At 34.5% G+C, this 14,215-nt stretch overlaps 1 protein-coding gene across 2 annotated transcripts in view; it reads right to left on the bottom strand.

The window, feature by feature from the left end:
- Positions 1-14,215, bottom strand: part of PPP1R21 (protein phosphatase 1 regulatory subunit 21) — a 28,351-nt gene continuing 14,136 nt past the window's right edge. For both annotated transcript variants that reach the window (XM_082757360.1, XM_082757361.1), the window contains 13 exons: positions 13,945-14,046; positions 13,781-13,869; positions 12,981-13,117; positions 12,331-12,423; positions 10,633-10,760; positions 10,136-10,288; positions 9,351-9,443; positions 8,412-8,645; positions 6,864-6,899; positions 5,523-5,639; positions 4,575-4,673; positions 2,985-3,113; positions 1-1,262 (listed from right to left, as the gene is read on the bottom strand). In XM_082757360.1, the coding sequence (XP_082613486.1) occupies positions 1,233-1,262; positions 2,985-3,113; positions 4,575-4,673; positions 5,523-5,639; positions 6,864-6,899; positions 8,412-8,645; positions 9,351-9,443; positions 10,136-10,288; positions 10,633-10,760; positions 12,331-12,423; positions 12,981-13,117; positions 13,781-13,869; positions 13,945-14,046 (1,440 nt within the window). In that variant the 3' untranslated portion in view covers positions 1-1,232. The remainder of the gene's footprint in view (positions 1,263-2,984; positions 3,114-4,574; positions 4,674-5,522; positions 5,640-6,863; positions 6,900-8,411; positions 8,646-9,350; positions 9,444-10,135; positions 10,289-10,632; positions 10,761-12,330; positions 12,424-12,980; positions 13,118-13,780; positions 13,870-13,944; positions 14,047-14,215) is intronic.

The raw sequence follows: 14,215 nt of genomic DNA on the forward strand, positions 1-14,215 counted from the left end.
AGCTTCCAACCCTATTTGAAACACTTGAAGCTATCTGCTTTGGCATATGGCTTATGGTATAACCAGAATTAAGAAGAGTCACACTGTTTCTTCTAGTTGATTTTATTGTTGCATATTAATAACACCGACACAGTTGATATCAGAGTGATCCCTTATGGGACAAGTGCCATAATGCAAATTATGAAACAGAAAATCAGTGTAAAGTGTGGAGCAGCACAGCATCTGTTTTAAAAAAAGGCAATGCCATGAAAACTTGTGGTATTGGACCTCACTGAAAAAAATTAGGAAAGGCCTAAAGTTCACACTTCCCAAAACACAAAAAAAGCCATGTGCATCTCCTCAGTTAATCCATCAGAATTTAATTCCATGAAAGACTTTTTCCAAATTCAGCGTTTCAATTTTCTAAGTAATTCATATTCTTTACTATAAGAGAGCACAGTAAGCTGTTCTATTCTACACACAATTTGCCCCAAAAGAGTGAAGGAATATACGATCACATTGTCCTCTAGCTTTAAACAACTATTTCAACCAGTACATATACATGTAAACAGAATGCCTAAATAAGGGCTTAAAAACAATTTCATAGAAGTATCCCAGTTCAGCTATTTGTGCTCTTTATTTCAAAAAACCCAAAGTGCCAAATACAAGCAGAAAGTTTCAACTATTGCAATCTAAATTAAGAATGATCCCATTTGTTTGTGTGAATTTATAGAAATATTTATAGAAAGCCACAATTCCAATTAATTCAAAAGGGCTGAGAACAGGAATACATTTACAGTAGCTGCACAGCTTGCATGGCCAAATTCTCAAAAATAAATTTTAAACTTATTAACAAGTAACTGAATGTACAGGTGTTGACAGTTTAACGTAACTCAAGAATAGACCACTACTGTACTGATACCAAATTTGTTAATGCATAATCTATCTGAAAAAATATACAAAAGCCAAAGTTATTACATGAAATTAAAACCCAGTTTTAAAAAGTGCACAGTAAAAACTGAAGGTAATTACTATATAAATTATCCACAGAGTGTATGTGTCCTGGTTTAGATACAACATGAAGTTCTTTTAGAAATTTTAAGTATTTTAAAGCCATTTACAGCACCAATCCCATTTTTTTCTAGATCAAATACCACCCCTGCTTCCTGTAACAAACAGGAACTGGACGACAAATGTTCAGTATCTGCATTCTGTTCTGCAGCAGCCTCCACGGACAGTTGACGAGCCAGGAACTATCGATTTTTGTTCTTTTTAGAGTTTCCCTGGAACAAGAAGAAACTAGTTAATACAGTATATAGTTCAGATAAGAATAGTATGCAGACAACATATAAAACCTGAGGTCTGGTATCTTATCCTACAGCAAGCAAGGAAGCACAGTAAAACTGAGAATAAACAGTCCATCAGTGTTAATAACAGAAGCTTGTAACTGCTTGTTCTGAAAAATCTCTGTCCTTACAGGCATAACAGAGGGAAAGAGTACCAGAGCTTTCAAACAAGTACAACAGTACCTTACTTTAATTGAAACCTATGGTAAATGAGACATCTGAGTTATGTCCCACAACATTCAGTTGTATTAGCACCATTAACATTTTAAGGACACCAAAGGCAAGTTAAATCATAATTTGCCCTTCGGTAATTCTTCAAGTATAAACCTTATAGGATAATTGCCTCAAATGAAATCGATTCTCCACCCTAACATTTTGTTCCAAAACAAATTTGACTTCAGCTTAGTCTACACAGAATATTCTTAGTTCAGAAAAGGATTTGTTACGTGACAACCATATTACATTTGACTTTCAGCAATTCCACAACGCAAACATGCAGCTTAAATTTTGTACAGTAGTTACTTGCTGGCAATTCTCCATTTTCCTATTTCCTTATGATAACATTTGTTTTTTCTAATGGTTTAATTCTGTTTAAATGAAAGTGATGCCATTTGTTTTCTACGTTTGATAGCATCCAAAATGCAAAAAAGTGTGTCTACTGTTATGAGATTATGACTTAGTTCCTTAGAGACAGAGTACCCCTTTGAGTTTTATAATTATGACAGGTTAAAAATTCCACAAAACATTTTATAGAAACATGAAGCAATATGGTCAGTATACAAAGCTTCCTTCTAGAAGCAAGAAGAGCTTATATACAAAGAAAGTAACCTTAAAGAGCACATTGTCAAGCCAAATTTCTCAGACATCTGAAGGAAAATGTGAAGGAAGTCTACAAATAAAAATCACTGTCATGGGGTGTCGAATCAAAACATAGATCTTCATACACACACCCCTCAGTGAAACCTGCTTCCATGCATTCCACAATTAAAGAGAGTTATTTGTTTCACAGCCAAACAAGTGAAGGATAAAGACCTTCACAACATACACTTCTTCCTAGAACTTTCAGGATAGGATATACCATAGTTTAAGCACTGACTGTTCAACAGCAGACTACTATATTTTTCATCATAAAGTAGAAAAACTTGCTTCTGGTAAATGGATAAACTTGCTTGGAAAAAAGAAATGTATGTGTGACTTTCTCAGAAGTTCACAGAAGAATTTAGGTGGCAACTTTTTCACTCCCACGTGAAAAAAAAAAAAACAGATCAGCTAGAATATGGAAGTAAAGCAGAGGAGAAAAAAACAATTGCCAGGACAGGAGCACAGGACATTATCATAAACATCCTATATCATTAGACAGAATTGCAAATAGCTTCATTTTCACCAGATTAAAAAAAAAGTGCTGATCTTTCACAGGATACACTTTAAATGTGCATGCTTTGAAGCAGTGATATACAGCATCTGCTCTTTCACACATGTACGTTTCTAAAAATCTTCTTTTTGAAAATATGCATGACCAGGTTTGGAGTTTTCTTTCCAGTTGGCCAAGAGTAAGAACTACAGCTTGTTTATTTGTGAAAGGGTATTACTACGGGCACACCAAATGCAACCCACAGAACTCCACTAGCCAGTGTCTACTGTCAACACTTGACAACTTACCTTACTAGTCATTTTTAGTGTATCAATTTCTTCCCTTTGTTTAGTTAAGGTCTCGTTCATACTGCATAGATGGTCACTCATCATACTTAACTGATCCTCATAGCTTCTCTTTGTTGTCATCAATTCATCCTATTAGGACGAAAAACGAAGAAGTCCACAATTTGAAGCCTTTCATCAATATTAGAAAATGTTTGCTTTGCCAGTTGTCACCATCTCCACTTAGTAATCTACATTTTTGATATTAGATATGTGCAATTAGGCCAAATTGCACTTAAACCGTTGAAATTACATCAATGAATCATAAATTGCAATTAAACCATTGAAAAATAACACAACAAAAAAATGTCAGTAGTTACTTCCTTTCACCTCAAGCCTTATGCACGGTATTTTCCCTGTAATTTTGTTTAGTTTCTTTAATTTTTTTTCAGCTTTGTATAGCTTATGTAAAAGCTGAACAGCTAGATTTTTGCTTCCAACCAAGACACAGGTAAAATCTATAGGATTAGAACACTGCCTGTACACGAACACATGCAGCTCATGAAGCTGAAGGAATCAGCAACTCAGGTGCAGTTGCAGAGCGATCTTTCTGGCCTTAAAAACATGGAAGGACACTGTGCATTACTAGAAAATAGCGATGAATGGATACAGACTCTTTAGGAGGGACAAGATGGGAAGGCAAAGAATCACACTCTATGTGAAAGAGTGGTTAAAACACAGTTAAGATCTTATAAGCAGGAATCACACAATAACAAGGGTAATGTGGTAGGCGTCTGATACATGTACTTAATCTCACTACTAAGACCCTAATCCTCATGAGGAATTTTAACCCCGCTACTGTCTTCTGGAAGGACAAGGTGGGATGCTTGCAATTTAGGAGTTCTTTTTAGTGTTGTAAAGGATTTATCTAGTTCCCAAGAAAATTGCTGTAACAGTTTATCGTCTTACTGTTAAAAACAACTTCTTAAAAGATTATCTCTGCTTAATTATCTCTGCAAAATTATCTCTGCTTAATATTAAGGTATCTGCCCACAAAAAATGACAGACTTTTCTAAGATTTTCAGTAACAGGTGCTAGAATGGATTAAAGATTCCATGTTTCATCTAGGATACGGCACTATCATCGTTTTCCTAGTCCTGTTTAAATTAAATGAACTAATATGGAGTCAACCTTGCCAGTACCACACCTAATACTGTAAGGAGTAGAAGACACTAGAAGAGGAAAAAACAGATGTTAAGTACTGCTCATACATTAAGTAATCCTCCCCTCACAGAGGGAAACGAGACACTGAAATACATCATACAACTCTGCATTTAGACATACAGAAAACACATTTTCATAAAAAAGCCTTGATATCAAATGTGCTAAAAACACAGGCTTGGCTACTACCACCTTTCTTTACAAGGATATTTCACTTCAACTTTATACATGGATTTGAAGTGTATGACTTCTTTTCTCTACATACCCTTAATTTTTATATGTCTCATTAAGGACCTAGATGAGGCAGGACCATGCTTGGTGGTCTTTCTCCTTCACCTTCCTCTTAGACACAATTAACTATGCATCTATTATGTCATTTAATATTTTACTTGCCTGTAATCTACTGATGTTTTGACTAGCTAGTTTCAATTCTTCCGTGAGTGATTCCTTGGACTTCTCCGCTAAAGACAGTCTTTTGGCAAGTGCTCGACACTGTCAATTCAAGCAGGATAAGGAGGGTAGAAGGGAAGAAATTTAGTTCTACAGTATCGTCTTGTGCCATCTTTAACTGAATACTTTGAATGTTTCCATTTTTCTGGAAGCCTTATATATTCAGGTATTAATCAGAATCTGTGTACATTTTTTTAATACAAAAATAATTTAATAGTTAATGTTAAACTTCTGTTTCATTTTACAGAATTACTATATTACCACTTGTATAAACTTTATTTTTAATCACATTATTGCTAGGAAAATATTTCATAAAAAACACAAGTCACTTCATACTATTGATACTCAAGTATCATAGAAAGATGGTTTACTATGTCATCTACTATTAAAAAACTAATTTTAAGATGTTTTGGTTAATTATACAAATCAAAACAGCCACTATATTCACGGATTACTTAACAATTTGAAAAGAAAAGAGGAACTTAAAAAGACTGAATTACATTGTTAATTCTAAATTTTAAGTACAGCTTCTCAGGAGAGTTGTTTTTATCACTTCATTATATGCTCAAGTATTTCTTTTAAATGACATCAGCATTATTTTAAGATGAAGTCAAAAATAGCCTGGTAACTAATACCAGCCATTTCACCTTATAGAAGTAGACCAATACATGATACACATTGTAATTCTTAATGCAACAAAGAAAACGCTAATAAAAGCCTTTTTTATAAAAGAAGTCTGTCTATACTCTCCATTGTTATGCATACAATACCACAGACGAAAACATATTCCAGGAACACATTTTTCTCAGATATAGTGTAGTATATATTTAACACTTGTTTATGGAAAATTCAAAAAGCATTTTTCAATACAAACACTGCCTGTATGCTCACCTCAGCATGAAAGTGTACTGATTTGCTGTCAGCAAGCTGTAGATGAGATGTAAGTTCTGCTATCCTTGCCATATAGTGTTTTTTTATCAAGTCTTCCCGAGACTCAACATCTGGAGCCTGGTAAATCAAAAATTGAAACAGACACATATAAGTTTAATGGACTGAATACTTCACAGTGCATCACAACAGAGTCTTCTCTATTGACTTCCCTTCCCTCCTGATGCTCAATATATCCGAAAGCATTAAGTTCCCCAAACCACAACAGACAAATTAGAGGTCAGATCAACTGACAATGCCTATTTAGTGTCATATTTCCTCTAAGGACAACAAGATGACCAAGGATGCAAGAAGTTTGCTTGATTTAACATATCAAGTCTCTGATGAAGATTAAAAAAAAAAAAACACTGCAGAAGTAAACTCATTCTACCACCTTAAAAAAAAAAAAAAAAAAAAAAAAAAAAAAAAACATACTACTAAACACTTACTGGCTTTCCCAGCAAGGAAAAATTCCTCCACATAACTAAGTTTCAGAGTTCAGAGTTTCAGAAGCTCACAAACTCTCAGAACAGTGCACGTTCCAGAAGTTCATTTACACATGAGGGCGGTTGTTTTTTTTGGTGAAGTGGTGGTTTATAACTTGGGCAGCTTTCATATGATTTCTCAATACCTCCAAGTTCAGTCCTATGCGGCAGCTTCTAAGACCTGGTATCAGCTATTACCTGACTCCCACCCTCATTTTAATCATTCCTTCAGGAAAAAAAAAAAAAAAAGATGGAACTAAAATACATGTCAGTTCCATGCAATAGCAGAAAGCCAAAGCACTGAATCTTACTCTTAAGTTCTTGGTGTGGCAAGTGTTATGCTATAGTAGTGCTAAAGGAAGAGTTAACATTTGGTCTGACAGGTAGCCCTATATTTCTTTCGGTATAACCTCTGGTTTGGGATAGCCTGTTAAAACACAGAAATACAGCCAGTGACTTTTTCTACACCACTCCCAACTTAAGCCCCTTCTCAGGAAATTAAGAATTGAGGCCTGGAATCCACTTAGGATTCCTAAGGAAAGCATTGATCTCTGTACTCTTACTGAAACTACAGAGAACAGACCTAGGCTACAGCTCATACTGTTCCAGGCCACTTACACAAATAAAAGCTACAGTTGACTATACAGAACAAAAACACATATACATGATTTCAGAAGCTTGAAGATATGGTACACAGACTGAGTGATTCATGCCATTATTTTATGGTATTCTTGATATTTAATTACACCTTTGGAATAAGGTTAACAATTAAATTAAAATATTTACCATATATAATTGGATAACATTTAAAATAGATTACCTTCTCATTATCAGTAGTTATAGTCAACATCCCGACCTAAAACATGGAAGAAAATACATATGAAGTGAGGATTGCAGAAATAGGTACCTGTCATAAAAGGACTTTAATAAAACAATCTTGAAACAGTTAAAATTAAGAATTAAAATTAAGAATTAAGAAATTAAGAATTAAAATTAAGAATTTCCACACGTAACATAAAATAAAGCACAACATACAGGAATGCCTTGAACAGAATTAAAGGTGACACCAATTCTCCAAATATTAAGTATCCCTTATCTCAGGATATACACATGGCAAGAGCAATAAAAACAACAAGATGCAGCTAGCTTATCTGATTATGTAACTACTTGATCATATGCACATGAAAAAGCAATGCTTCAGTGCACTAAGGTGTCTAAATTACACAAGAAAAAGGAAACCTAAGGAAAAAAGGAAAAGGAAATCTATCTTGGATTTCTTGAGTACCTGATGAATTCCTTTCTTTGCAGTTTGACTAATAAATTTCATTGACAGCTTAGTGTAAAGCCCTGACTGAACTCTACCAGCGGGATGTATGTGATTAACTAGTTTCACGTAAGACGATTTTCATACTCAGTCAGATATTTCTTCCTGACCCAATAGGACTATATATAGATTTGGGTCTATGAACAATATTTTTGTTATGCTGACCTATCATTTACATCAAGCACTGTGACTAGAAAAAAATCTCCTCAAACTCCTGAAGGATAAAATATGTGATCAAGAACTTAAAATGCCAGTTCACATTAAAGCATGTAATTCCAAAACTGGTTGGACTTGATGATCTGAAAGGTCTTTTCCAGCTTAAGTGAGTCTACAAAAAACAACCCATTGTTTGTTTGTTCGTTTTTTACCCTGGAACAGGAAAGCGGTGAGGAAAAAAAACTCAAATTCTATTGAATGCTTGTGTTAACAGATTATTTAATGTCTTACAGATGACAGCCCTGTTAATACCATTTCAGAAGCAGCAACTCAGAGGAAAGGGCAATCCTTTTAAAATATTCATAATAAACAGCAAAAAGCTATTTACCAACACAGGGAAACAACACAGAATTCATGCCATATCCAAAAGCAATCGATGAACCCAAGTTGTATGAACCTACGCAGGTTATGTAAAATTCATGATCCAGAGAATACTGGAAACTTGAATGACTTCAAGTTAACTTTGTTATACTACATGGACCTACAGTAAGTCTTTTAGCTCTTTTAAAAATACTAGTTACCAAATTCTGTTTGCTTTAACATATTATGGATATGTTAATACCAATCATTTCCTCCTCAGTCACAGAAGTACAGCACCACAAGAATCCCTCTATTATACTAAATAGCCAAAGTCTCAAAAGGCAAGAAGTTCCAAAATCTGAACAAAGTATCAGCAAGCCAAATGTAATGTAATTGGAAATGTAATGAACCCAAGCATGATTGCATTTCAACACCAAACCACTTCCGTTATTAATGTTTCACTGATCAAACAGTACTACTACTAAAATGTATTTTTTTTTTCCCATTGAAGGAAAAAAAGTCACTTACCAGACTAGTACTTTTAATAGGTTCCCTCTGACTCTTTTCTGTTGTTTCCTCTTTTTGTTCAATTACATTTGGCAAAACAGAACGTTCTTGTGCAGTTTCAGCTAAATATCCACTAAGAGAGTTCTTCAGTTTTTGGTTTTCTTTCTCTAGTTTTATTTTAGCTAGTTGCGCCTCCAACATCCAGTGTTCTTTTTCTTGCTCAAGTTTTGCAATTTTCTCTAAACTCTGCTGGACCTTTAGGATAGTTCACAGTTCACGTTAATCAACGCAGAAAAAACACAGCCCAGAAGTTGATTGAAGAGAGAATTATCTCAAATCATAACACAAATGAGCTAGTGAATAACAAAGCAGTAGGCTGCATTCTGTAGGTTGAACTGTGATCATCTATGACATGCACAAACACCCCCCCCAGCTTGTCCAAATAAGAAAAGCTATGGAACAGTATATAACCTTCCACTCCACATATTTCTACTCAACATCTCATCTCAAATAATAGATTCTGAACGTGGGCCACTAAAAAAAAATTCAAGTATTTTTCTTTTACAAAAGTTCAAGGACACTAACACAAGAACAGCCTGAACATTTGAGCTAGTAAGAGAAGTTTTAGTCAGTACTTCAAATTAGCAAGTCCCACTCATAAAGAGGTGGGCAGACTGTATAAGGCCGTTTAAATACCATTTAGTCTCCCTCTGCCTTATCTTTCAGAAAAGGAAAGACACACTTCAAAAACACTCAAGACAGTACAAAAAATTAGAAATGAATATTCCAGTTTGAGCTGTTCTTTTACTCTAAAAAAAATAAGTAAGACATCTGTAGTTACTTTATGACTCAGTATGTGCCTTTATGTACAAACAACCACATACAAACATAGGTAGACTATTCAGTACTACTTTCCTTTACATTTATTATTAGACATCAGTACCATTTATACCAGAATACCTGTTGTGCAAGACCTTCTCTACTTTCTGTGGAACTCAGAAGAACTCTACGATTGGCTAAAGCCTCTTCATAAGGCACTGAATCTGCACAAGGCTGTGAAAGGATAGAAAACATGTTTCACAATAGATCAGAGTATGTATTCTACATTTATTTTCTTATTGTCCTTCTTACTTCACTGGAGGGAAGAAAAATATGTTCTAAATATTTATACCAGACAGTAGAAAAAATGGTTCCATGGTTCAAACTCAAAGAAAACCATTGCCTTCTCTCCCCAAAAATGCATACAAAGTTCTCTGGGCACCTTTTACTTGTGTGCAACTTAGTGATCAAATGTATCTGAAGTCCACTTAGATATCACAACATAAGGGTTCTCAATAAATCACTTCACCATGAAATACATCGTAACTTTTTTTTTTTTTTTTTTTTTTTTTTAACTATAAAGGGAACAGCGGGGAGATCTGTCTCCAGTGAATGCAAGTATAAAAATGATGTCACTCACACCATATTCTTGGTGAACATGGGAGGAAGTTTAAATAAGTAGTTATTGGTCTCAGAGTCTTAGTGCAGATATTTTTGGAACTGGTTAACAGCAGAATCAACACATACTGTCAATTTTGAGAGCAACTACGATCTAATCACTTCAATAGCATTACTGCTGTATGGATCCCATTCTCCTCAGCCAAAAACCCTCCTTGAGAGAAATCCATTCCAAATGCTGGAAACCAATGGTCTAGAATAGCAACTAAATTATGCTTTCTCTGTGCAAACATGCTAACTGAACAAACCTTCTTCAAAGACTTCATGTAAGCAACTGCCTTTTTCTTGTACTGCAGCATACACTCGGCTGAAAGAGGGCTGATGAACTCTGTTCCTCCTTTTGGGCCATAGCTTAACGAAGCAGTGAAATGATCCAAGTTGTTGCTAAAGAACGAGGCAATCTAAACATAAAGAGAAGTCACTTTTTGAATTAAGTTGAATACAGTGACTTAGAGCAGTAACTCATTCAAGAGAAAGATGAGCATTTAGTGAAACTGAACTTCACAAGAAGAAACTTAAAGAAGCTACAGGCTCCTTTACATAGCTTGGACCTTACTAAACATCCTCTTTACAGTATCTACTCTTATTACACATCGTGTCTAAACATATGTCCTGAAAGTACCTTTCATTAAGCCTGTACCATATAGTTAATAGTATCAGAGGTACACCTAGATTTCTCAAATAAAATTTTTATTAAAAAAACACTCAAGTTATGGCATTATATTAAGACAAAAATTTACATTACCTTGCCCATTCCATTTGTTAAAGACACAACAGAGGACAAAATACAGTCATTTGTAGTTATGAGTTTCTGCGTGACAGTGGGAACCTCTTGTTCTAATGTAGCTTTCTGACTGTAGTGCTTGGAAATGTCTAGAAAAAGAAAAACACTTACATAAATTTTGTTTTTGTCTATTCAAGCAACCATCTCTAAATTCAGCTAATGACCTTGGGTTTTGAACAATTCTCTCCTCTTTAAGTGAGTTGTACAAGTGTTTAGTCTGGATGCTTCTAGTTGTTCAGTAGACTGCCTTACACAACTGTTTAAGGTCAGAAAGAACAGTTATTACTGTTACGGCAGGCAGAATAAAAGGGTATATTTATGTCTTGCATCCCAAAAATCATAGCTGTACAGGGGAGCCAAACTCCCACTGAACCTAGCATTTGATTTCAAAATTATACTTCCCACTTCTACGTATTTACATCAGGACACTAAAGATATAATTATTATTAATGTTCAGTATCTGAGCCTTAAGCTTATATGACTTAGAAGGGTATGGTATTTTAATTCTGTCAGAGCAAACCTAAAAGTCTACTAAAAATTCAGAAAATCGCTTTCTATAATCTGAAGTTCTTTCAGGTAAAATCAATAGACTAGTCTTCTGAGAGAGAAAAACAAAAAGAAATCCACTACACATTTTTTGAAGGTAATTTACAAGGAAATATTAGCTTCCATATGCTAATAAATTTAAACAATATCAAAATAAAAAATTCAAGTATTTATCATGTAAAACAGATGTTCTTAATCATGGTGTTGTGAAAATTAACAGGCATTTCACAAGTAGACATTTCACAGCTATTTTACAATCAAGTACTTTTGCTACAAAAGGGAGAAATCCCAGGTCATCACCACCAGAAATTTTAGCTTGAGGCAAGGTTAAGCAATTGGAGAACTGTTTGAGTTATAAAGGGAGGGTAAAGAGAAACTACAGATCAAGATTGTCGAGTATGTAAGCATGAGACATTACACACATCTCTGTTTCTAACTAATGAGTTCTAAAAACTTTCTTCAGTACCTTTTCTGTCCTCTTTATTTTTAAGAAGTTGTACTGAGATTACATTACAGCAACTATACCAAGAGTATGTATCAATAAACTTATCAATGCTACAATACTCTCTGGCATAGTAGTACCTCATGTTGTTTGAGGTCTCTGCAAGTCTGAAGTCTACAAATCTCTACCATCAAAATTTTTTTAAAACAGGACCCTGTAAAATGAGTCAGTGCTATTGACATTATTGCTAATTGAACAAAAACAACATACATTTTGTTTAAATTAAGACATTAGTATTTATGCAGCTGACTGGTATCAAAACAATTCAACTATACTAATTACTCTCCCTACAAACAGCTACGTAGTACAGAAGCTATTGGATATATGGACTTGTATGGACTAAACAGATGTTTTAAAACTCCCTGAGTATTAACCAAAGAGCACTCCACTAAAAATCCAGCAACTGAAGAGTACTCCACTAATCCAGTATATCCACAACCTTTTGATAAAAGAAAAGCATTTACAAGCAGGAAATTTTGCTTTAATTTTGAAACTGTCTTCTTCGTAAACTTTGGTTATACAGTCATGTTAAAAAAAAAAAGCAACCTAAAAATTGTAAGGTATCAACAAAGAAGCAAAGCTGAAAACAACCACTACTTCTGCAGCCTCACCTTTTAAAATGTCATGAGACCCACGAAGACTTGCTGCAATGCCTGTAAACACCGAGTTGTAATTTGTTCGAAGTAGTCCTTCTGGTTTTGTACCTAAAGTACCATGTCAAAAGGGAAAAAAACTTAGCATTCAGTCACCAATGAAAAAATATCTTTGAAAGTCACCTAACTTTCAACTACTGAAAGCATATTTGCTTGAGTTACTTCTTCCTTTAATATAAAACATATACATACACTATATAAAATGCAGTTTATTAACGAATTCATGATTAAGAGACAACAAATGACTTAGTGTCGATAGTATGATAAAAAACCTACAGTTGTTTCTTCTCCTCTACAACGAACTGCAACTAAAATGTTGTACATGGGATTATAGTGTAATTTTAAGGCCTACATTGTGTCCATGTCTATCCAGATGGAAGAGTGCTGAGCATTAAAGAAACAGTGCACACTCACAGCCAGGATAAAAGAGGGTCCAATATGACACAGCATTCTGCAGAACTCATTTACCCCATAGTTTAGACTGTACCTAAAGAGTAGCCACAATCATGTTTTTCCTGTATCAAGGAAGTGTTACTTAAAAAAACTGGCCCAAAAGGAATACCAATACCTCCCAGCCTCAATGCAAGTGAGCCAAAACTGGCACTTACTTGGTAAAGCAAGAAGACTAATATATGTGTGTAACTTCTCAAAGACCGCAGTCAACCTCTTCATGTCTCTGTGTAGTTCCATATTTCTAGCTCTTAAAGCAGCTGTGCAAAGAGAAGACTCACACTCTTCTTCCAAACTAGGAATATATGAATTAAAAAAAAAAAAGAGTATGATAAAAAAAAAAAAAAAACGGTATTTTTGGGGGTAGATAGCTAGTACTCTCTACATCCCCAATCCAAAGTAACAATAAACTGGGAATTTATATTAGAAAGGTTAACTTATCAGAGGAACTTACTAAAGGTACAAAGAAAGCATAAAAAAAAAAAAAAAAAACTTTTCTTTATTCCTTAACCCAAACCTCTTTTTAAATATTCCTTTGCACTGATAATTCACCTTCCTTTTGAACAAATATTTTCACTGCATAAGGAATGTGCATCTCACCAATTTCTACTAAATTACTCTAATTGCTGCATGACAAACAATCTTCAGACAGGCTCAAAAAATTAACAGCTTCAGTGTATAACGTCTGAATAGTATCAGTGCTACTGAAAAACATGATTAAGAAACATTAAAGCTTCACCTGTGAAGGAATAAAAATTTGAAGATATATGGTTTTAGGTCTAGTGCACAGCTGAAAAAAAGCATAATCTAAAGGCTCAAAAAACAGCAGGCAAAAAAAAAGCTCTGATTTTAAATCCAAGGTGCATTAAGGACTGACTTAATATTGAGTTGTAGATGCTACCAATGCTGCAAATCTGACACAGTGACCCTTTATTTTGATCTATTAAATCAAAAGTACCTTTTTAACTGATAAGGAAGAATCTTTCTTAAAAAGCATAAGTATGAAGCTAAGTGTTCTGAGAAGGCCTTCAATTTCACAGCTGTTTCCTAGAAAGAAAGATAACAAGTAGGTATTTTTGCTCTGTAAAGATCTTTTTCAGTGATGAAAATCATAAATCTTACCAGGACTGTCACAGTATCTTCAGTAATACTCTCAAACAAGTGAAGCATTCCTTCCTCCAGAGGGCGAACATACAAAGCATTTTCATGAAGATACTGTGAGAACTAAGCACAGAGAGATTTTAAAATGGTGCTTGGTGAAGGCTCTCAAACTATTTTAAGATAACAATTTACACTTTGCAAAGTACCTGTAACTTGAAATGATCCCCAAGACATCATTAACAAAACAGTCAAGTGTACAGCCCCCTCTTCTTACAGGGCACACAAACACATA

The sequence above is a fragment of the Aythya marila genome (assembly GCF_965140915.1).
Source record: "Aythya marila genome assembly, chromosome: 3".
Classification (NCBI taxonomy): Eukaryota; Metazoa; Chordata; class Aves; order Anseriformes; family Anatidae; genus Aythya; species Aythya marila.